Raw genomic sequence first — 24695 nt, 5'->3', positions numbered from 1 at the left:
AATTATCTGTTCGTTTTGGCAATGCAACTATCAAACCTTCTCCAACAGTCAAAGTGTTGGGGATGACAGTAGACGGAGGACTCACATTCGAAGCTCACGTCTCAAGCGTGGTGCGGCGCTGCTATGCCACACTCGGTGGTCTCTCAAAAATGACCGGCAAATTGCCCGAGATGGTGAAAAAAATGATAGTAGAAACGCTGATCTTTCCACACATTTCGTATTGTTCCACGGTGTGGGCCGGGTGTACCAAGATCCAGCGCCACCGTTTACAAAAGGTTATCAACCACTGTGCGCAGGTGGTGAAGGGCACCAGACGGTCTGCCCATGTATCACCACTGATGGCAGACCTGAACTGGCCATCCATTGACTCAATGATCACTGAGCGTGATGTTGCACAGGTGCATTATTTGCTTTATCACCCTCAAGCGCCGTCCAACGTAACCCAGGGCATTGTGCACCGATCCGATGTCTCCACCCGGGACACCAGAGCCGCTGTGGCTGGTGCGCCTGCAGATTCCCAGGGTAAACAGTGAACATGCGCGGAAGTTTTTCTTTTCCCGCGCGCCCGCCCAATGGAATCGCGCCCCTGCCGGTGTGACAGGGGCTCGCTCAGCAGCGCTGTGTCGCAAAAGAGCGAGAGACTGGCTGAGGGAACGCGACTGATATGAATGTGTCACTAATGTGTCTTCAAACATATACTTTGTGCTTCCGTATGGGTGTTGTGCATTTTAGTGTTACTTTTAGCTTTCGTATGTGTATTTTATCTTTGTATGTACTTTGACACTTGTCCCGAAAAGCCATTTACCATGGATGGACATAAGAATAAATGATGATGATGATGATGATGATACAAAATAGCAAAATAAACAAAGAAAATATGCCAGAACCTGGCGGAAAATATTACCTGGCGATGATTAGAGAGGGTCTCACTGATCACAAAACCGGGGCGACAGGAACAAGGACAGAAAATGAGCAAAATCTTCTCAATTCTCTGCGAATTTTTTATGCTGGCTCAGAACGAAGGCAAAGTCCATGGCCGAATTTTGAATAAAACGGACACCATTCGGTGCCACTGTCAACCGTGGTAGTGTATAAGCGATAACCACCGGCCCTACTAGACCCTAAAAAACCGGGAACAAGAGCTTGGTGAGCCTGTTCTCAGCGGTTCTGGGAAATCAACATAAATAGCATCCCACCAAGATACCAGACATCCGCGAATTTGTAAATCAATGAGTACCGTTTTCTATTCACAAATCCTCATTCCCCTCCGTTTTCCTCCTCCGTTTGTATAATGGATCGTCTGGACGAACGGCCATGACCTACCCAAACGGCCGCGACCCTAACTGTGGTGTTCGGTGGCCACCAACACCTACACAGATAATATCCCAGATACCTATTAGGAATGTGTATTGCTGCGGCCTAAGCAAGGAGGCGAACAGTAGTATGCATACGGTGTTCAGCAGTTTCCAAAAATTCACCAAAACCTCTCTCAATTACGACAAAAGACGGCCCGACCCGTGGTGCTGTCGCTACCGGCAGCGACCTACCCAGGTGGCGACCCGTGATGCTGTCGGTGTAGTCTCGTGACCTCCCCCGATGACGACCCGTGGCGACCCGTCCCGTGATGTTATCGTCGTGACCTACCCAGATGACGACGCGGTCCTCTGTGCGTCCGGCGCGCTGCCTCCACAGCGGCACCGTCTGGTTCTGGTTGGAGATGAACACCGCGTAGCAGTAGGGCAGCTCCTGCGGGTACTTGTCCTGCACGTGTTGGCACAGCAGCCACACGTTCTCCTCACTGTGCGGGAAACAGGAAAGGGGTGGGGGGTCAGAGGTTGGTGTGTGCCTGTCACCGACGGTGTCCGGCGTGTTAAATCTAATTGTGTCGTAGTTCATACACATCAGACACCATGGTCTGCCCATGGCACAGTTGATTAAAAGTAGGAAATTACGAAACATCACCATGATTAAATATGCTTGTGATGAACCTTACAGATAATTAGTAGACACCTCAGAGGCCCAGAGACAAGGCTGGCAATCATTCATTTGGGGGAGTAAAAACATGCCCAGAGTTTCAATCTGGAAATACAAATACAGTATGGCTGATACTCACACCAAATTAGTATAGTACTTTTTTGCAAGCATCCAGAATAGTCACAAGCTTAAAGGTTCTGTCATATACCTAATGTCACCAAGCTTGAAGCTAACGTCAAGTATGACTTACAGTTAACTTCAAAATAAAATGCTCATCCAATAATTGGCATTGAAACATGGAAGGACATGGGTGCCTGATTGCAATCTTACCAATAGTGTAAGGTGTGTGTGCATTCCTTTGCAGGAGGAAGAATTGCTTTGATCTTCTGCCGCTCCGGACTCTCCATTGCCATTGCGTGAAGTTGAGATGTCTGAAAATCATAAAACAATGTGCATTAGTTAATTAGAGTTATCATCTTCCTGAAACACACAAATATTCAAGAAAACATTTAATGTAAAAACATGAAAAAAACAAAATGTGAATGGAACTCAAACTGTGGTATCTCTTAACTCAAATTGTGAGTCAGCTTAAGGGTTAAGAATTGAAGACATTTTTCAAATGATGATCGGTACAAAAGTCCTTACCGTCCTTACATTGATCAACAGAAAAAAGATACTCAGGGAATTTCTGAATTCAGGAAACTAAAACTGAACCTGACCCATTCAAACATTCCTCTAATTCAAATTGCGTTTCTCACTCTGGAATACGTTACCTCTGATAGTTCACTCCTCGAATTAGGTAACTGACTATGAGACACCAAACACAGGCACAGAACCCGCACAATTCCTCAAAAGCAAGCACGAACCCAACACAACCTCCACCACCGCTGTTCGTGTTGTAAATGAGCCCGGAAGACAACATACAGGTGGCAGCACAATCAATGAGAGTGCTGCCATATGAAGTTATTTCTTGAAGGTATTTTTTCCGTAATTCTCTAAAATGCCTTTCCCACACCAAACGGTTGAGATAGCGGGCCAACCCAACTAGATATACCGAGACAGCGATCCTTCAACTAATCCTATCAAGGAATGACCTGTCTCGGTGGGCGCCGAATGTGGTTTTGACTTTTGATGTCTTCAGCAAGTCACCAAGCAGCTGGAACGGGAGGCTGGGACGGGGCCCGGCGAATCTTGGGACGGCGGACTGGAATGAGGGGCCAACGGGATGAGACATGGGAGCAGCGGGATGGAGCGCGGAGACCGGCGGGCTGGGACACGGACGGGAAGTGACAGGACAGCGGACAGAACGAGGGTAGGGCGCGGTGTGGTCCTCTCTGGGACGAGGGCTGGAACGAGTGCCGTTCCCTGTAGCAAGCGGGGTGAACCGCCAACCTTGCATGACAGTAGGCCGGTGATATCGCATAAGAGAGGGGTTGTTCGGACTTCGGATAAACTCTTGGAGGAGAAACCGATAATCTCAATCTGTTATTGTTATTTGCTAGTCACTACCTAAGCAGTGTCTGGGGATTCAACTTATTACACACCCCGGACGGCAAAACAAAGTTACAGTAAAAGGGAAGCAGTGAAACGGAAAAAGTTGTAACGGAAGACGCATTGGCATTGTAGCGCAATGAACGGTTACGCATTTACCTGACGTAATGAGTATACAAGACTATCGATTTACTTTGTATCGTGCTTTGATAGAAGTGTTTCGATAACTTTCAATAGACGTTTAAGATGTTTGATAAGTGCTTAAAGGGAACCTCCCACCTTAACATAGTTTTGAGTTGAGATAGCCAAGTTTGCGGCCAGGCTCAGAAACCACCATTTATCCTGGTCGCAACCCCCGCAGCTTCATGGGTTCAAGAAATTTCTTCCCTACTTGCAGGGTGGGACCAGCGTGGTCCCTATCTCTTAACCATTACGGGAATCTGATGACGTCATCAGGCTTTCGAACGTCCGTTAAATGTTTGACTAAAACGTTTTGTAGCACGCGGTGGTATATGCTGCTTTGCGCGCAAACAAATGCCGCCTTTCAAATAAAGTCGCTAGGAACAGCGGAGATCCCAAAAAGTAAACAAAAGTAAAAGTCTAAATCTTGAAACGGTGAATATTTTTCGATGAAATGGTAGATTCGTTTTTGCTCTTTCTGAACCAGCGACAATCACTTTCATGCCAATCATTAAACTTTTTTGAAGGTGGGAGGGTCCTTTTAAACAGACGTTTAAAAAATGTTTCGTACTAGCGCATAAACAGGCTCAACGCCTAAGCAGGACGTTTGAATATTTTTGATAGTCATTATGGCTAATCAAGCTTTCATTGATGTGACAGTACACTCATTAATAAGCGTCGAAATAAGCGTTCTAATAACCTCCTACCAAACGTTTCAATAAACGTTTTAATAACGTTTCAATAAACGTTTCAATAAACGTTTCAATAAACGTTTAATAAACGTTTTAATAAACGTTTTAATAAACGTTTTATAAACGTTTTAATAAACGTTTTAATAAACGTTTTAATAAACGTTTAATAAACGTTTTAATAAACGTTTTAATAAACGTTTTAATAACGTTTTAATAAACGTTTTAATAACGTTTAATAAACGTCTAATAAATGTTCTTATGGACGTTTCTATAGGCGTTCTTATGGACGTCCTCAAAACGCTCTTATAAGCGTTCTAATAAACGTTATAATAGACCTCTTATAGGCGGTTCAATAGGTGATTTAATTGACCGTTTCTATAGGCATGTTAATCGCCAGTTAATAGACGTTAGTAGACGGTCAAAATAGACGGTTCAATACATGTTCAATAGCCCGTTTAATAGCCTCTTCAATAGAGGTTCAATAGACGGTTCAACATACGTCATATACGGTTCAATCGGTTCAATAGACGTTTACAACGGACACTTACGCAGACGTTTAAATAAACGTCTGATCGACATTTAACGATATAGGTATTATTGTTATACAACTGGGATGATTTCAGTCCTTTATGCAGACAGAAATTAGACAAATGAATATGATGAAGGATTGATAAATAACATGAATCTAAAGCAATTATACGGCACCGAACACTTGCAATTCACAACGCATCGCCGCGACACACACACCCGCGGGGGGTCAAGGCCGGTCTGCGGCCGTCCCGTTCCTGCTCTCTGGCGGCCCGCCCGGTCAGTGCCCCGGGCTAGGGACAGCTCCTACCGCTCCGACCGATCTCTGCAGGTCACCGGCCGGTGACCGCGGGCGGACACCGACCGGCCGACCGGTAGCCATGTCTTGAGGTGGGTACAGTTATCCTCTTCACCCCCAACCCCCAACCCTTACAAAAACATACCTTCCTGCTAGACTTGCATCTGTCTAGTGTCTCTCTTCTTACTCCCTCTTTCTCGCCCTCTCAGGCACCCTCTCCCTCGCTCGCACGGTCCATAAGATCGATGGGGTTATTACCGGTATCTTACGTCTGCCATAGGTCTCCAGAAAGAAGAATGATGACATTGCCATTTGCCAGTAAATATCCTCAGTATTGTCGAAGCCTACCGTGTAACAGCCGTGGTGCGACTCCGTATGCCTACTTCTGTTTGTTCCGTTTCGATTTGCTCGGTCTCAGAAGCCCACTCGCTCGCATCAATAATACGAGATGCCGTGTGTTTCTATCATCGATTGCTTTCTTATAGCGAGCCATCACGTCCGCATGCTCATTAGGAAAGATTATCATCTGGTGCGCTTGTAGGTGCTTCTCTGATTTGATTCATCACTGCTTCAGTGATTTTCGTTAGTTGCTATTTATAGTTACCTGGATAACTTCGAGCATCAGTAGCTTGATTTCCAGAACTTATTTTATCGGTCATATTCTTTCGATGCTCATAAACCATTTCTGTTGTTTTTGTTTGCTCCGTGCAACGCAGTCACCGATTGCAACTGGGCCGTTGGCAATCGAGGTCATCCGGCGCGGCTCACCGCTGACGGCCGTGTCTTTTGTCCGTCACACCGAGACCTACTTTTCCTCGGGCCCGGTCCGACTGCAACCAGACCTGACCTGTCAGTAGATGAACATACTGCGCCGCCGCCGCCGCGCGCCGTCAGCTGCGCCGTTTTGTCTGTGCGCCGCGTCGGCCGTGTTTTGTGCCGGTCGCGTTTTTGTCGTGGCGTCAATAAAAACATGTCGACGCACCGGCCGCTCGCGCGCCGCCGCCGCCGCCGCCGCCTCTGGCGACGACGGTCCGTCACCTGATGAGAGCGGTCAGTGACACGGCGCATCGACACGGCCCGTCCCCTCATCGGCGACCGCCGCATACTCGCATAGGTATCGAGAGGTGGCGCGGAGATGAACGGCAGAAGGATCTGACCTCGGCCCGATATCCACGTCCACACTGCCCCTCAGGCCTCAAGCGTGGAAACTTCACTGCCGCCGAAGAAAAAGTGAGAATGGTGTTCATGTTTACAGGTGTTGACGATGCATTCAGTAACAACCGAGAAACGGTATACAATAAGCCCGGATTTCGAACTGTTAGCGTTATCATTTGAGGACATGCTCGTTAGCAACAGGCCCGTGTTTATTAACTACTTGCACGTTTATTCATCAGATTATATTTATGTCGCTTGTGGTCTGTTGGTAAATAAATGAAACTTATACACTTTGTTGGTTCCTTCCGCTCGTCTGCCAGTCTCACAGTTGGTTACTATTCTATAGGCCAAGTATACTTAATGCAAAGGAATAGAGGGTCAGTGAAATTAATATAGCGCATTGAGGTTGTAAACCTTGGCTCATGTCCATAGTATGATGTAACGTCCTTTCCAGAACGCTTGTGTGGTGCCTTAGCGCCAAGCATCGTAAACAGGATAACGACCAAACTACCATTTCGCACAATCACCCCGGTCTTTACCGCACTTCCGTAAGCAAACAATTTAGCGTCACTAATGAATTTTGTAGTGTTTTGTGTTGTCATCTGTTTAAAATGCTTGTTTTCTTTGTTCATGTATCTTCGGCAAGTGCCAGGTATGTGTGGCATTCGGTCAGATACAATCGAAATAGAACGAATTAAATAACTGCGGCAGATCATCCCTATAGCTGAGCCGTCCTTAAAATCCCTTAAAACCATAGCGAAGTTTTCACGTGTATTTACGATGCATCTTCAAAGTAAACACAAAACCACCATCAACACAGTCTTTATAAATCGAGTCATCAACAACTGACCACGCAAAAATAATATCCCATCTTCTATTTCATGTAGTTCATTTGCTTCTATCACAACATGGTAACTACATATTAGCCACGTTTACACTCTTGGGTGACTCAATCGGTTAACATACTCGCATTCTGTCAGGAAGATCAAAACAAGCATCTCTTATGCTCGAGGACATCACTCACACAACTCTCACACAATATTAATCGCAGCTTTGGCATGGGGACCGAGCACTTATAAGTACTGATATTATCCGGACCTGCGATCGGACCGAACACCCGCTCCGATAGGTCGTCAATCGAGGCACCTGAAGGGGGGGGCGCAAACCCCGCGTTCGTTGAGCACTAAGTCACATGAAAGCCCATCTACTTACTCTGTCCGTTCAAATAACGATTACCGCGGAACAGACAGCCTTGCCAACGCGAAACTGGCTCACTACTCGGAACAGATGGCGCTGCTGGCCGGCCAAACGTTCCTATAGGTGTCGCCCCCTTCACCACGACGGCCTTTCAGAGGCCATCGAGGCCGGTCTCAAGGCTACTGCCGACATTAGACTAGCTGATAGTGGGTCAGACAAAGGTTACAAGCACTAACAGCACGACACTGGCAGGAAGAACTGACACCTCACTGATGAACAGCGCCAAACCCGGAGATAAATAACAAGGGACGGACGTCTATCATGGCCACAATAGTCTCACACGATAAGTAAGCTCGGGTTATCGTGCACAACTTACAATACGATTAATTAAGTCACATTCCTGTCTTGGGCGACCAAAAAGCTCACCATTGGTAACTTGCAGAGCACACACCGCCGGACTGACGGTTTCCCGGCGCCGTTTGTACTCACTCGTACCATCACAGACCAAACGGGAGTCACCAGTACCACACCACCTCGCCCCGGCCGGCTCACACGGGCGCCCGCGGCGCGCCCGTGCTCTTCTCAAAAACCGTCCGCTTGTCGCGCACGATCCCCTCGGAGACGGGGACGCGCGGCAGCGGCCTGGCCCTCTGTCCTGCGGCCGGCGCGGGGTCCTCGGCGCTGCTGTCGAAGAGGCGCCGGCAGTCGGCCACCAGCCGGTCGGGCACCAGGGCGCGCTCGGCACGCTGCAGCCGCAGCCGGGCCCGCTCCAGGCTCAGCCGATCGGCGGTCCGCTGCCGGCAGCCCAAACTCAGCCGCAGCGTCCGGCCGCTGGCGCCGCTGCGCTCGAAGTAGGCCAGGATGCGGCGGAAGTCGGTGGCGGAGCGCTCGCTGGAGCGCTCCGGGCGGCCCTCGGAGTCGCAGCCCAGACTGCTGACGTCGTCCGAGGAGCCCGTGTACACGGAGGAGGCCAGCGTGGCCAGCGAGGCGTCGTCGTGGCTACAGGCCGACCGCAGCGAGGCCGGAGACAGGTCGGACACTGACGCCCGCTCGCCCTCGCCGACGCTGCTGTAGAAGCCCGACTCGCAGGAGGCCAGTCGGCGCAGCGCCGGCGCCTCGGTGAGGGTGAGGGCGGGCGGCGGCCGGTCGCAGTCGGCCCGGCGGCCGCACACCGGACTGGCCGGCAGGCTGTGGCAGCCGACGCGGGGCGCCAGGACCGGCTCCGGGGCCGCCGCCGCGCCACCGGGCCACGCCAGCTCCAGACACGAGCTGTAGATGTCGGCGCAGACGGGCGGCGGCGCGCGGCGGCTCTGCCGGTAACGCTGCAGCGTGGCGAACGGACTGGTGGTGTCGCCGGGCCGGTAGGCGGGGTCGCGTGCCGCCATCTTCCGGGCGACGGCCAGCGGACCGGTGGCCGGCCGGCGCCGCAGGGTCTCCTGGCGCCGCCACGGCCGCCGGTGGAGGCGCGCCTTGTCACTCGGAGAGCAGGCCTCGCTCAGCAGCTGGTGAGCCAGCCGGTCCTCCCGCGAGCAGCGCCAGTCTGCGGAGACAGCAGCGCCACCAGCCGTCAGCGGGGACACGGGGAACTAGTGGTTCATGGACCCGTGGCACATGAGGGTGGTGCAAAACGACACTTATGGCGTGGTGAGCTAGTGGGTTCAGGGGTAATAAAGCAATAGTGGGTTGCTCAATGCTCAAGATCACGATAGCACACGAGGCTTGATATTCTTCGAGCTGCGGTTACAAAAGCAACAACAAAGAAGACTGCACCGTCAGGTAATGCCGAAAATCATTGTAAATATTTCTGGCCAGAAATTAACGCTACCCATTCGGGGATTGGCCAACGTTTGTTGTTCCGTGATGCGTGATATGCTCGTTCAAAATCGCATAAAAAGACAAGGAGAAAGAACCAGCACCTTAATGAGCTTATCGATGAGCGATAGGTATAAGAAACGATAGGTCAGCGTTTTCTGAGTGTCACAGTGATCATCAGAGTGCAAAAACACGACCCAGGGTCGTCTCACGTATCGTCCCACTCGTTAGATAACCGTGAGTGAGCGCTCTGAGCATCGAACAAACACTTCGCGGAGCATGACACCGAGATCTGCAGGATCATTCAGCATTTACCGACTACTCCGACTCCGAGATCCAACAATGTCAGCACACAGTACTGCAGAAAATCCCAACTCAAACTCTCGTAGTGCCTAATCCTCTCTACGATAGGTGACAGTGTGAAACCATTTGAGAACGTACGGGTAGTGGGTGCGGCTGCGGGGATGGGCCGGCGTGCTGCGTCCGCCTGGGGTCTCAGTATCGCCAGTAGCACCTCCAGCCTCCGCACCAGCTCGGCAAAGGACGGCCGGCTGCTGGCGGCGTGCTGTGGACAGAGAGGGGCAGACACAGTCAGCAGACGGCGGACACACCACACGGACACAGGGGGTCGCGCCGCACAGCTGCGTCACAGTGGGTCAGGGAATTACACAGGTGTACAGAGACAGGTCCAGACGAGGCGATCGTGGGGGCACGCAGAACGGACAAAGGGAATGTAGGTGAGGCATGGCGAGGAACCGAAAGACATGCTTCGTTATCTACAAGTAAAACCATTATTGGATTTAATTGCTGTCCTTCGTGACTTCCTTGGCACACCCATTCAATAAAACGTGATCCATAACAATCATAAGTGCAATGAGGAAACTGGACCACTTTTCTTGCTGGATCCATAAATAAGACTGTAAAATCGCCATAATACTGACCAATCACGAAATCATTACCAATACCCCCCAATCATAACTGATTTTGTCACGATCACTATCTATGCGTGACTTAGCATGACGCTATGATGCATGTCATAAAACCCGGGGACCGTCCCACATTGCTCTGTAACACGAGCCTACCCCACCCCGCTGATCGGTCAGTCACCTCCCCCCCCCCCGTGTAGCCGACACCCCGCCTGCGCCTGACTATCGCGCGTTGGTCTGTACCTATCACACCAGTGACGTCTACTTCCCGGAGGGCCCCCGGCCGCCGCCCCGGCCGGCTTGTTTGCCTTGGACCAGCATCAACCCGCTGCACAGCCGCGATCCGCCTTCCTATCACCGCGATTCCCGCTTATTTTCCTCACAGACCAAACAGTGTGAGCCGCTCGCTGGCAGAGGCGCCAGGCGGGGGCGCCGGGCGGGGCGCCGGGCGGGGGCGCCGAGCTGGGGCGCCGGGCTGGGGCGCCGGGTTGGGGCGCCGGGCTGGGGCGCCAGCGGGCGCCGAAAGACGCCTGGCAAGGCAACAACAAGCCCTCCCTCTGACTAACACACTGAGACGAGAGGGGTGAGTCACTGGGCCTGAGACGACTAATCCAGCCATCCAGATAGTGCTCTGGCTGATATAAACTACTCGCTGAGTGCAGCAGACTATCTGAAACTTCATTGTCGAAGAGAGATGAGAGATGCAAGGCTGTTGACTAGTTACAACGGTCACGAGCTGTCACTTGAACGGGAGAGCGTGGGCCTTGTGTTCAGGCAGAGAAACTGCGCCGTATTTTTTTATCTGAAGTGGGCACCATAGAGACACTGGGCGGTATTTGTCATAAGAACATTATTGCCATGCTCAGGGCACGCCGTATTATCTTCACTGAGGCTTATGAGGACAAGGCTAGGCACCAGCTTTATCGGATATAAATAGAAGCGAAGGGCATTAGGTGCAGATGCTGTGGCGTCCAATAAATAATGAAATCCTTCACATTGTCATCCACTGAGACATACAGACACAAACAGGCGGGCGGACAGACAGACCGACATACAACTACAAACATACAAAGGCAGATAGATTGCACAATGAGCATAGACAGGTTGACAGACGGACAGGCGTAGCAGACAGCTCGCACGCCGATCGACAAACGTACAGAGACTGGCATACTGCACATCGCCCTACACTGACTCGCCAGATACGAAACAGCACACCAGCCTCTACGGATCATACAACAGGTGAATATGCTGGCAGGCGCACATACAGAGACAGAAAGAATACACACATATTTCTCCCGCTGACCAGACAGCGCATAAATATTATGCTTGCAGGCACAGCGAGGCACGCCGATTGGACAGGACATAACCTTTCAGTGACTAGCCAGACACAGACACATTGCATCTCCCTCCACTGACCAGGCAGATACAGACAGCTCGTATACCCCTCCACTGACCAGGCAGACACAGACAACTGTTCACATCAGACATCAGAGTACATGTGTCTCCACTGACCAGGCAGCAGGTAAAGGCGAGCAGCAGCAGCTCCAGGTCGCAGTCGGGTGGACACAGAGACGCGAACGCCACGTAGTCGACCCCGAACGAGGGTGTGCGCAGCAGGACGTCCGGGTCGGCCGAGACGCGTCCCACCATCTCCAGCAGGATGACGCCGAAGCTGAACACGTCCGCTCGCTGGTCGTACGGCAGGTTGGAGATACACTCGGGCGCCATCCACCAGAACGAGCCAACCGTGCTGAGACGGCTCGGTACGCTGTGGGGTGGTCAGAAGGGAGTGAGATTAGATGCCGTGCCCAGACGGCTCGGTACGCTGCGGAAAGAGTAGAGGGTAGTCAGAATGAGGGCCATACTCGTACCACATAGATACCAGGCAGACGGTTCGATAAACTGTGGGGGGAGAGGACGGCTGGACAGAAAGGAAGCCAGTCTCGGGGCGCTGTGAGGGAGAGGAGAGCAGGGGCCGAGACAGGCTGGTCAGGGAACGAACAAAACTCGGCGCTGGTTTCACTGACTCTATACTCTAAGGGAGGGAGGAGGGCGGCCCGAAGAGAGCGGACCAAACTCGGCTCCGGGTTCGCCGGCTCGATGGTACGCTGCGTGACGGGTGAGATATGCGCTGATGAAATGCGCCCGATATGTTAGGTGTCATGGCCGGTACAATTTATGAGGAGCTAGATTATCGTGAACTCCGCCGATAGGAGTCATTTGGAGCGCAACATATGTGTTTTAATTAAATTGGCCGCCGCTATACTCAGCCCTATTTTCATTTCACAACCAGAACTGGATGTAATTCGCTCAGAAAACTGCTCACAGCTGGTGAACTACCGGCACTTTACATATGGCTCGGTCCGTATTCAAAACCACGCCTGTTGGCGGCGGGTCTGATTAAGATTATGCTCTAACTATGCTGTGCTGTGGGACGGCGGGGCTCCCTTACCGTGGGTCGGGGATGCGCGCGGCCAAGCCAAAGTCGCCCACCACGGCAGTCAGCGTCAGGTCGTCGTTCCGCCGTACCAGCACGTTCTGAAACAAGGCGAGACGGGTACCCGGTCACGGCCGAAGAACAATTAGCCAACCATTCAAAGACCAACATGAAAGTAGTTGTACACACTGGTAAGACTTAGAAGCACTCAGGACAAATGAAAAGGAGGAGTGGGTGGGAATGACCAACTTTTCACGGACTGTAAACAGCGCACGTCCTGAATAGAGTGAACACGGTCTTCCAGTCACAACTGTTGGGACCGTGTGACGATGGCAGGTAGACATAGTGGGTCGGCCGGTGGGACTGTATGGTTCGTTACTGGGTGGGAACTTCTGGATTAACATGTGGTGGGACAATGTGGGAGGACTGATGGGACAGCGAGATGGCCAACGGGACAGTCCGGGACGGCTGATGGGACAGTATCTGACGGCTGATGGGACGATAAGCGGCCAGCGCTGCGGGCGGTGGGCGCGGCGCCGGATCAGTGCTAATGCCGGTCATCCAGGCTAACTGCGGGCGCCAGCGCACTCCGTTCCGACCGGGCGCGCCGGTCGGTGTACGGAGGCGACGTTTATGGCTGGACAGCCGTGTAATCCGACCGAAGTGGCCGCACCTCGTGATTAGAACAGGACCGAACCGGATACTGGCCGAGCCGGCCGGTCAGGCGGAGCGAATATGCAGGCGGCATGCCTAAAATAATTGTGACCTAAATTCAGAACCATCAACGAGATCGTAAATAACAGCTGTGTCAAAATTTACTTAACATCAGCGGAATCCGTATACCGCTGGCTATTTTGAGCGGCCCGAGAGCTATTTTGGCGCCAGCCGTCGGCGCCATTTTCGTTCGCCGGCTGTCGGTCGGCGTTCACCGATCCATCACACCCTTCATAGCACCTAGCCCGCCCCAGTCTCCGTCTATGTCTCCTCTCTCCATCCGCCAGGCCATCCTCACCGCGGGCTGCGCCGCTGCTCGTCTCCGTCACGGAGCAGTGCGACAATAACGGCACGCGCCCAGCGCCGCATTGGCCGCATCAGACACAATGGGCGCCGCACGCGAGCCTCCTCCTTTCGAGTGGCACGGTCAGAGCGAGGTGAGCGACCGGCGCCCGCTCTCATTGTCCGCCGCATTGGGCAACACCCACGCACGTGCACTGACGCGGCCGGCCGATAGATAGTGGCGCAGGCTAGGACGCGAAGTGCGATACCCAGGACATTATCCTCATGACGACGGCGACATGGTACGTTGACTGGACGCATATCACAGAAAGGACGATAGCCAAGACGTTGGAATGTGTTTTGCAGTTATTCATCCTTGCTCTTCCACAGCTGTCGTATTCTGGACACCAGCTAACGCAGAATGGTGAAACCCATATCAGCATTCTCCAATCATCTCCCCATCTGTCGGTGAGAAAGCTAACGCCTCTCTCCATATTACTTCCATCCCTTATCCCGCCATCTTCCATTGATCGGGGCAATCTCCGCCGTCGTAATCCTCCTCAGGCCTCACACCACCTCAGCGCAGTCAGCATTCCGCGTCAGCAGCTCAGCTCAGCCTCAGCGCTGACCAGCGCCCTCCCCCCGCCCGGTCTCCGGGAGCTCCTCCAGTTCTGAGACCGGCGCGGAGGCGGAGGAGGCGGCGGCGCTGCCAACGCCAGCTCACACTCAGCACCCGGCCAACGGCGTACCCAGCCGGGCGCTCCGCCAACCCGCCGCCCCCGAGCGTCGCGGTCGGCGGACCACACGACGTGACTCCCGGAGACGTAACGTGACGCGACGACCTCTGACGTCACGCGGCGGAAGTAACGGGACGTACACGTCACAGACGGGTCCGGAGCTCCCTCTGTGGCAGCTCGACGTCCCGACTATGGGTACCTATTATAGGTAGTTTACCCACAGCTCATGTTAGTTTTGAACCGGGGATCGTAAGCAATAATTAATAAGCGTCAGGAACAAAGTCGAACAAATATCCGTCTTGATGCAGTATGTGTCGAATGATGCCATGTAAAATTAGAATTAAGTTACCACGTCCTAGCCAATTTCATACCTTCGGCGTAATCAATCGTCAAAAAATCGTCAAGCAGAGTTATTCTAGAACAATTTCGGCAAACGGGGCAAACCGATGGCTTCGGAGTTCGGACGATTTCTAACGAACATTCATATCACAGTTGGGATGGAACTGGGCCGATATTGCCCGAGTCTGGCACCACTAATCTCGACCTTCCCGATTGGCGAGGCCGCCTTATCGGCCCATCGACCGGTCACAGAGCACCGAAGATAGCACCATCTCGGCGCCGACACAGCGGGCCGGCGTTACATTATCGTCACCAGGGCACCTAACGGGCGAGGGACAAAGTGGTCCGCCATTAAAAACGACACCATTTCTCAACGAGGGGTGCGTTCACTTTCACATTTTGAACCAGTCGCTGATTGGGTCTATTTTTACATTGCTTTCATGAGGGCGACCGAACTGAGCAGCCCAATGGTGTCGGCATTGAACGAATGCCGCTAAATTACGAAATAGGTTTGACCTGCGCTGGCGACATGTCATGAATTCCAAACTGTTCTATGTATAACGGACCGTGTGCACTGAACCGTTCGATATCGCCGGTAAACCCCGAGGAGAAACCAGAAACCGTGGGGAGGGCCGGGGATGGCGCCGGTTGCGTCACAGCCCTGTGTATTTGTGAGGTCGCCGCGACGACCGAGAGCTCCGACAGATGTCAGCCGACGACGGGGTAAGGGTCAGAGGTGGTGACTCGACAGTCAGGTAACGCTAGGTCGCCATGTCAGGTTCCACGCTCCTCGTGCCAGGGAGGTGTCAGGGCTCCTTCCGTTCAGGTGATGTGATCTTTCTCGGATGTCTGTACTCGGTTGGCAGGGCGATACGTCAGGTTTTGCGCCGCTTGTCAAATCGGTAGCTGGAATCCTACCTACATTTGTCACCTTGTCAAGTTCTACCAGGATGTCAGGTCATACCTTCCTGATAAGCCGCCTACTAAGCCCTTCCCTTGTTGATAAAGGCGCCTGCTAAGCACCCATTCCTTACTTGGCAGAGAGGTCTCTAACCCCCATCCTGCTGTTAAGGTCTCCACTCCTCACCTTGCTGGTGAGGTCTCGGTGGAAGACCTGCTGGCTGTGAAGGTAGCTGAGCGCCTGCGCCATGTCCAGGCCCAGTCGGGTGCGCGCACACCACGTCAGTGGCTCCGGCGACTGCACTAGCTGCTCCAGACTGCCGCCGTTAATGTACTGGAAAGGCAGATACGACAACGGGTTAGTCGGCGAGAATGTCGCCGTAATGGCACACACATAAGACAATAGACACGCTAGACGGAAGGAGAGTAACGCAATATACAGAAACAAACCGCACACCGAGTCACATGAAACACGCTCAAAAATAGCCTATCAATCGCAAGTGGTTTACAGTAGCCCTGATCTCCAGCAATCTAAGCGGAAATGAAAGACCATAAGACCAGTCGTCATCTGCAGAAAGACAGACTGATCATCTAGCTATCCAACCGCGCACTGTGCGAATCTCCGCCGTCATCCAGTCCCAATGGAAATCGATGCCGCAGCTGCCGATAGCGCTGCAGAAAGCCTCGACGTGTCGGTATCTTAGCCATCACCGGATGGAGGAGCCGCTCCCAACTCCGCGGTCTCACACCTGTCAGCGCGCGACACAGGCTCGACGGTTCACGAAATGAAACTCCTCCAGCGCGGCCAGACGCACGACAACTTGAGTGCGAGGGAGAGAGTGTGATGAAGAAACGGCAGAATGTTTTGGTTCGAGTAGCTGAGGCTGGTTTCGCTGGGTATTTCCCGTTCGGTATGTCCGGTGGATAAAAGAGTAGCCTTGACTTGCTTGAATCGATTGTCATGCAGTGAAAAGCCGCATCGAATCAATCATGACTGAGTGCGCTTTAGAGCACGAACGTGAATGGAGCTTTATGTCCACAAGCCAAACGGAAGGCCCTCACTTCAAAGGCAGGTTCCTTATGTGGATAACAACTGGCCCATATTTGCTGAGAAGGAAGACATCTACAATACAGAGACCCTGTCAAAAGTATACACATCCCTAGCCATCGGTCTTGGTCAAGAAGACCACATCCTCCTCCAGACATAAAGCCGTCTGCCGTGAGCTCGCGGCCCGGTGGCATGCATCCAGCCGCTGTCCACACTTGGTCCACACTCCACAGGCCTTCTGTCCCTCCAACTGCCCACAGGCGTCTGTCCCTCCTCTGCCCACACCACAGGTCGTCTGTCCCTCCGTCTGCCCACAGGCGTCTGTCCGCAGGCCTTCTGTTCCTCCGTCCACACTCCACAGGCCGTCTGTCCGCGGGCGCTGCGCTGTCGCAGCTGGCGGCGAAAGCTGCGCCAGCCCAGCCCGGCAGCGCGGCCGTCCGTCGTCCGTCCGTAGCGGGCCACGATTTTCGCGAGACCGTGCCGGCCGCCGTGCACGCTCCGCTGCAGAAGTGCCCGCAGCCAGCCGAGGGGAGCCGAGTGAAAAGTAAAAGGAGCGGTGGCCCGATCGCCCCCATCAGCCGCCCTCGCAGGGGCTCCGGTCCACTGCCCATAAAGAGCTCCGGCCCGCCGCCCCGCCGTAAGCACAACGTCTGACAAGTGCAGACAGCTCGGATGAAACGAAACACCGAGAGGGTAACCTGAGCGGGGGAATGCCCGCACCCCGATCAGGAGGCTCCGATGAGATGGTGTCTGCCTATCTCCACCGGGCTGCTTTGGTTTCACAGACGCTTGCTCGGTACCGGTGGTCGGCCGCCAACTGGTCGGTGATTTCGGCGCACACAATCAGGCGGCAGAAAGGCCAGGACAATGCTCTGTTCATGATTGCGGCACATGCCCAGAATACATACACTTCCTCCCATTTCCTGGCCGCCGCAAGACGCCAAGTGACAGTAATGGTGATTTATTTGTACGACCCAGTCCGCACCGCTGCTGGCGCGTCCAGGAGAGACGGCGCGGCGGCTGCCTTGGCGGCGTCCTCCGGCGGAACAGGCGCGCCGCGTTCGTCTCCGGTCTGGCACGGCTCGCCACAGCAGCCGCAGCGGGCCCACTTTCATTCGGCTGATGACGCGCCGTCCATCTGTTGTCCCCCGCCGGCTCGCTTTTTGTCGCGCGCGCGGTGGGCGGCCGGCAGCACAGCAGAATGTGGCGGGCGCGGCCGGCTGACGCGTCATATCTAGTTCATAACTTGCTCGAGATGACTGAGGCAGTTAGATCCATCTGCTGCATAGCTCGTAATTCAACTGAGCGCCAGTGGGCCGCTTGTGCAGCATGCACCCGAGCCGTCAGCGGTAACTCTCGTCATATGTCGCCGGCTGACGCGCCGCCAATCTGCGACCTCTCATGCCGAAACGGCACGGCGGCGCGACTCCGGCCGGGTAGACGTCATAAACCAGCCGCGCCGCCGCCGGTCTCATTGAATTCTTCATTTCCGTGCGGCCCGGGAGAGTCGGGCAGACTCGGAGAGTGGGTCGCGCTCCTGGCGGACATCGTTCCGGCGTGGGGTAGCTCCCAGGAGAGCGCCGACCCGCGGCTGGGAACTGGAGCGGCTCGCCGCGCCGCCACCAATCGACTCCGCCACGGACACAGACGAAACGCGGCCGTTATCCGGAAAACAGGCAGCTTCCCAGCGCCGAACGCCAAAAGAGGTCTCTTCTCGTCGATCGTTTTACAACCTTCAGTCTATTCTTGTGTTCCTCTAAACTGTAGCACACAGAAAACTCTCCCTGCATTCCTCCCCACTGTTTGTAGCACAGAGGAGCGAACGCGGGTTCAACCCCGCCCAGCCTTTGATAGCACTCTCACTCACGCGCCACGCCCGCCCAGTAACGACAGGTTCCCCGAGGCGCTGACCCAGAGGTGACCCGAAGCGTGACCCGGCGGTGGCCCCGCCTGGTGACCCCGGCAATAAACCGACATTGGCTACCGAGACCGGATGTGAAACGGCCTTCCGATGTGGTTTCCATAGCGTTCAGCGCACGACGTGGGCGGCCGGGCGGTACCACCAAACATTCTCTTCTCTCCATCCTGTCTCGATTGAAGTTCCACACCTATACGAATTCACTGTCCCCCTCCCGTTCGTTGCTCCTACCGAGGTTCCCACAGCTCAACCCTAACCTCCCCTCTAACCCGTCCCTTCCGGCCAGGACCGCCCCAGGTCACCACGGGAGCGGCTGTCCGCGCCCGAGCGATCGCGTGACGCGTCAGAGCGCCGCTGAATAATCCACTGATTGGTGACAGGAAGACGGAGCGCGGCCAGCCCGGCCGGACGCAGAGCGGCGCTCGGCTGACTCACACTCACGCACACATAGCTGTGGGGAGATCCGGGCAGAACGGGAGTGATGACCACATCGCAGATCCGGATCAGCGCTTACTTTACAAACTATAATCGACATGGACTCGGACAATGGCAACTATAGAAAAACCACGACATCGACGTAGTATAGTAGGCAAAGTTCGCAACTATTGTTGTCGTGTGAACACGTAATCGGCAGTAGTTTTCGCGCCTGCGAATTATATCATTCCAACATCAGTGGAAAACGAGGACAGCGATGATTAACAATTGTTCTACTGCGAAACGTGGATTAATAATGTTTGATAACAGTATAAAAGAAACAAAGACAACAGGTGTGCACTGTACAGAAGGCAACACATGTGCGGAAGACGGCGAAAGGTCTCTGGTAAAACCGAACTCGGGCGTCGGAACGGAAGGAACAATAGCGGACGGGCCCGGCGACATTGCCGGTGGACGAGTGCGGCGAAAGTGGCGCCGCGGCGAGTGCGGCGCACACGTCACGAGAGGACAATAGCCGGCGGCCGGAACGCACGGCACGCCGCGGCGAAACCGGCGCAGATTGAGCACCGGCGACGTGCAGTGACGCGAGCGTGACGCCACATGACGCGAGTCGGAGCGAGGGAAGTCCGAGGCAAAACAGAAAATCACTTCAGCTTCCACAACACTAGCCGAGATTTCAAACCAGCGCTGGGTCTCATAAGAACACGTTCGATGCTCATCCATAAATCAAGCGGCGCCGTTGTGTGGCCTTGGTTGCTGACGACATCATCAGGGATCAAAATGCTGGAGCGCGGACTCGGCTTGCTGCTTAGCTTTCCAGCTCACATTCTTGCCGACAATCACCTGTCGTTTCTCGGTCTTCAGACTTGCATCGAGTCGGCGAACGTGACTGAAATACTTCACCCTGCTTTCCTCCGAACCCAAGAACTCACGAAGCACGCTCGTCTCTAAGCAGTTCACCCGACACAAACACGGAGAAAAGAAACATGCTGCAATGAGGGCACCGGCGGCAGGCGCCGAAATCCGGGCCGATCTGTATCAGCTCGGCGCAGCACGCTCCACCCATGCTCCGTGCAGTGATCACCCATTGTTCTGCGGGGCGTTCAGAGGACGGCTCGGTCACAGGGAGCCACCGAGCGTGTCCCTGCGCCTTCCCGTCGTATGTCACGTGGGCGGCCCACAATCAGCCGCGCCGGATGTCAGCGGCGCTCAGCAGACCGGCATGTGATACGTCAGGTGACGCCGCGCCGCCTATCTGCCGTGTTATCTACACGTGTCCGGGCGCGGAGCCGGGGGAGTGCACGGCTTTACGATCCTCTGCTGACGACAGGAACGAGGAAAAAACGGGGCCGATGTGAATAATTACAGCGCAGGCTCAGCTGGAATGACCGTGTGGAGCAGGGCCGGGCGCCTCCCGGCCCGGAATCGGTCCATATTTCACGACTTTATTCACTACTTCATTAACACCGGATTTCTACCGGCTGGGTAAGAACCAGTTCACCGACAAACAATTATAAATCAAACACGACAGCCACAAACGAGCATGCCACTTATCGCCGTATGTGTGTCAACACCCTGAACATGAGCGCCTGAAGAAACGCACAGCAGCCGGCCGTCGCCCCCGGCAGTGGTCACCGTTCCACAGCCGGCAGCCGGCAGCAGCTGCTGCCCGCCGGCGGCTCTTACCTCTGTCAGCGCGTGCAGCTGGCCCTCGTGAACACAGACGCCCATAAACCTGCAACAGAACAGAGCGGAGATATGTCACGGAGGAGGCCCGGTGGCAGCGGGCGACCGAGCACGACAGGGCACGAGCACGCCGGTGAAGGACGGCATAGCGTGACCTTGCCGAGCGCGTGCCACCCAGTGACAGGTGCGCCCGACCCACGCGGGCGGGCCCACCCCAGACGGCACACAGCGCCCCGGCGGAATCTACAGAAGTCACAATGGTTTACCGGCCCAGGAGACATGCTCGATCTCGCCTGGCTTCTATAAAGTCTGATAGAATCAGACACCCTGGCGTGTTCGGCAGATCTATCAGGAGTCGCCACAGGCAGATATGATAGGGCGATAACACGGAAGGTCACGGGTGGTAATAATAACACACAAAATGACATGATATATCCCAAGGTTGACAGGCGTATTACCGACCTATCAGGGTGCATGGTAACCATAAAGATAGGGAACAGACATCTGGGCTGATACAGCAGACACCTGGACTGACACAGACTGTGACACAGGCTCGGACAGCAGCCGGCTGAGTGCGGCACCTTGACACGGGCTGACACGCCGGCCTGTCACAAGTCACGGTGTCGACACCGCACTCCGGCGAGCGGCGCCGGCGCGGCGTCACGCTTTCTCGCGCGCGCGCGGCGCAGAAAGGGCCGGCCGGGTGGCGATTCGGCCGTGCCTTGTTTCCAGTTGACTGACGCCGGCTCCTTAGGCAAGCAGCCGCCAGCAGACTTTCCTAAAATACCCGCCAATAAAATGCACGCTAACGATGATGATAATAAGTTTTATCACGACTCCTACACAGCGAGACTTGATGGTGAAATGGGCTTTCGCTTCCATCCCACATGTTCCGATGTTCGATAACACCTTTGGTACAAAAAAGGTTATGAAATTATAAATCATCCATAAGCGAGACCGGCGTATTTACAACCATCTAACTTACGGCCCCGCCACGGTTTTTCCTAATAAAAGTCTGTCCGAGCAGGCGACGGCGACGCCAGCCACAATCACAGGCCAATGCCACAACTGTCCCCAGAATCGATACGTGATTGGTGGCTGGGCCGCGTGACGTCAGCAGCCGGGTCATAACCTCCGGAGACAGTCTCCGTCTCGGACAGCGTTCCTGCCCCTCCCCCCCCCCCTCCGCCTGCTCCCAGTCGTGGCCCGAGGCCAAATAACGGCCGGCCTCCCCCGGTCCTCTCCGACGCGGTGGGGGGGGGGGGGGCTGCAGAGGACGGGAGACGGACAGAGAGGTCAGATCGGACGGTCGTCGGCTTCGACGAACTGATCAGACCGGGAGAGCAGAGCAGCGGAGAGGGGCTGAGTGTCGGCTCGCGCGCCAGCTGACGCCCCCCGTCCTCCGGGCGGTGGTGGGTATTGCACATATTGACGGCGAGAGGTCGGATCACAGCTGGAGCCATCCGCCACGCCTGTCCGGTCTGTCCGTCTGACAGTCGACACGGTTATACTGGCGCCTGGCTGCTGATCGCCACTCCGCCTGCTGCGGGGGCTGGGCTGTGGCGCGGCGGGCCTGGAGCCGGGACTGAGGGGGCGGAGGCATGCGGCCTGCAGCCTGCACCGTTGTGTGTGTTTACTGGCACACGGCCCGGGCGGTAGCGATCCCGTCCAGACTCCTCGAGAAACTGGCTCAGCCGCAGCCGTTAGCCAATTTTCAATTTCCTCGCCTCAAAACACATGGTGGTCAGAACCGTAAAATGCCATTTTTCAACTAAATTGTAGCCTACATCCACGCTTCAGTCGTATGGTATCCGCGTGACATCAAATGTGCAGGCAATCGAAAAATGCGTCATCACCGTTCGGGCGCGTGCGGCAACGTCTATAATTAGCAGTATCATTACGCACTGGATCATCGCCATTTAAAAGCCACTTAGCTCCGCCGCACGCACCAGCAGCCCGTGCCGTTCACAAATGGCCACCACCACAACCCAAACTAAACAAACCATTAGAAAGTTGTCCGCTGATTGCCAGGTATCATTAGTCGGAATTCGGTGGCGGGCGCTTCCCAGGCACACTGAGGGCGGATGCAGAGGCCAGGGACAACAGAAAGAGCATGGCGACGACTCGATGACATCAGTGTCGAAATTCAGCTGTAAACGATCTAGATCATTCCCATTCCTCTCACAATTATTTCAGCCCAGCTAGCGGTACGTCTAATCTCGGTCATTTGTCTAAAATCTTACACGTAGGTAAGGGAATGACGACACTTGTCCCGTTACATGCCGTAGCCGACTCTTGCACTGTTGGCACGTTACAGCCGCCGCAGTCGGCGTTTCTCGCTGTTCAGTGTTCTGTTCAGCCCACGGCCTTCACCGAGATATATCACAAGAGATATCCACCAGACGGCCGCCGTATGCCCTGAGGCTAGCTGTCGGCCGGCCGCCGTATGCCCCGCGGCTAACTGGCGGTCCGCCGGCCGGCCGCCGTATGCCCGCGGCTAACTGGCGGTCGGCCGGCCGCAGTGTGCCCCGCGGCTAACTGGCGGTCGGCCGGACGGCTGCATACATCACCCTATATGGCAGCTCTCCATCACAACTGCAGGCGGCCGGAGTGCGCCGCTCTGGGGCTGCAGCGCCGCAGTACAGAGTATCAGTCAGTCCACTCCGGCTGGAGCTGGAGCTTAGAACAGATTCAACTCGAAAGGAGCTTTGTTCCAGACTTATGTTACATCGACTCGAGACCAGAATGAGAGCGAAAAAAAAACTGCGATACCGAGTGGTATGAAAGAAAAACTAATGGCAGACGGAACGCTATTCTTGGAAATGAATTGAGTAGCCTGAGAGGGTAAGTTAACCCTATCGTTTCCCCGGGCAGTTCACAGAGCTATTACTGAGGCGCTACTGCATTAGGTGTTCGCCGTTTCATTTCACGCCCACCATCCGCGCCACCATTAGCCCAGAAAGGCGCTGCACCCTTTCCCTCTCTGGTCACGCTCCATGGACCGACGAGGGGCGCGGGCGGCCGGCGGCGGTGACCTGCCATGACCTCCGACCTCACTGGAGTCAGTCTCCGACCGGTGAGACCCGGCCCCGGCCCAACGACCTCCAAACGGCACCCGGTGCACCAGTTCTTACGCCCCTGTTACTCCATTCACGGCTAAACACTTGTGTATAATTTGTTTTAATCACTTCATAATGTGATAATAACACTTCCAGGTCAGCTCACCCTGATAACGCCTTCCGGTGCAGCTTGACCTCTAGTAAACTGCCGTAATGGCAATAAGCCGCTGCCCAATGAGCCGTCAACATAAGGTCAACACTAGCGTCAGTCGGCGGTGGCGAGAGCTGTCACCATCTGACAGTGGCAGCAGTGAGCTGTCACCATCTGACAGTGACGGCGCTGGGCTGTCAGGAACTGTCCTCAGAAGCCAGGGCGCTCGGAGCGCACGGCTCGACGACAGAGTTTGAGGGGCTTCACCGGCGGGCTGTGACGTCACGGGCGGGCCGATCCGCCCGCGGGTGGGGAGGGGCGGCGCACTGATCAGGGGCTCATTTCCTCCTCAGAAGGTAGGTGCTCAGCCGGACGCGGGGCGTCAATGATGAGCCCATGGAGTGGCCCTAATAGCAGGCCCACCCATGGGTGGAGTGGGCCACTCCTCCATCAAAACAGCCGGCGCCGCGGAAACGGCGGACCGGCAGGGACCAGTTCCCGATCGAAATATCCTGCACCTAGGCGCACCTTTACCGACGTTCCACGACTTATCTCGTCTCAAAGGGCTTCTGTAAGTAGCTGCGTAATGCCATATAGGTGGATCGCGCGGGCGGCCGGCGCCGGCGCCAGGCGCGGCGGAGCGGCAGTGGGGCAGAGCAGACAGGGTCGGCAGGGTCGACTGGGCGGCACGGTTCGGCACGCACACGGCGACCGGAAGCGACGCGGTCGGCCCGCG

At 54.8% G+C, this 24695-nt stretch overlaps 2 protein-coding genes across 2 annotated transcripts in view; both read right to left on the bottom strand.

The window, feature by feature from the left end:
* Positions 1–1547: 1547 nt before the first annotated feature.
* Positions 1548–2868, bottom strand: LOC122376597 (protein N-terminal glutamine amidohydrolase-like; the record flags this gene model as incomplete). Its single annotated transcript, XM_043356487.1, has 3 exons — positions 2748–2868; positions 2305–2405; positions 1548–1798 (listed from the first exon to the last, which is right to left on the bottom strand). Coding segments are annotated over exons 2-3 (334 nt in total), but the record flags the coding sequence as incomplete, so codon positions are not given.
* Positions 2869–7076: 4208 nt separating this feature from the next.
* The window catches only part of LOC122376596 (dual specificity testis-specific protein kinase 2-like), a 28785-nt gene continuing 11166 nt past the window's right edge, over positions 7077–24695 (bottom strand). The window contains exons 3-8 of the mRNA XM_043356486.1: positions 20750–20798; positions 15850–15996; positions 12706–12791; positions 11766–12021; positions 9769–9892; positions 7077–9055 (exon numbers count right to left, since the gene is read on the bottom strand). Coding sequence (XP_043212421.1) covers positions 8064–9055; positions 9769–9892; positions 11766–12021; positions 12706–12791; positions 15850–15996; positions 20750–20798 — 1654 coding nt within the window. The 3' untranslated portion in view covers positions 7077–8063. The remainder of the gene's footprint in view (positions 9056–9768; positions 9893–11765; positions 12022–12705; positions 12792–15849; positions 15997–20749; positions 20799–24695) is intronic.

Source organism: Amphibalanus amphitrite, unplaced genomic scaffold (assembly GCF_019059575.1).
Source record: "Amphibalanus amphitrite isolate SeventyFive unplaced genomic scaffold, NRLGWU_Aamphi_draft 002210F_arrow, whole genome shotgun sequence".
Lineage (NCBI taxonomy): Eukaryota > Metazoa > Arthropoda > Thecostraca > Balanomorpha > Balanidae > Amphibalanus > Amphibalanus amphitrite.
Note: the sequence above shows the minus strand (reverse complement) of the source record. Positions and strands in the feature narration are given on the sequence as shown.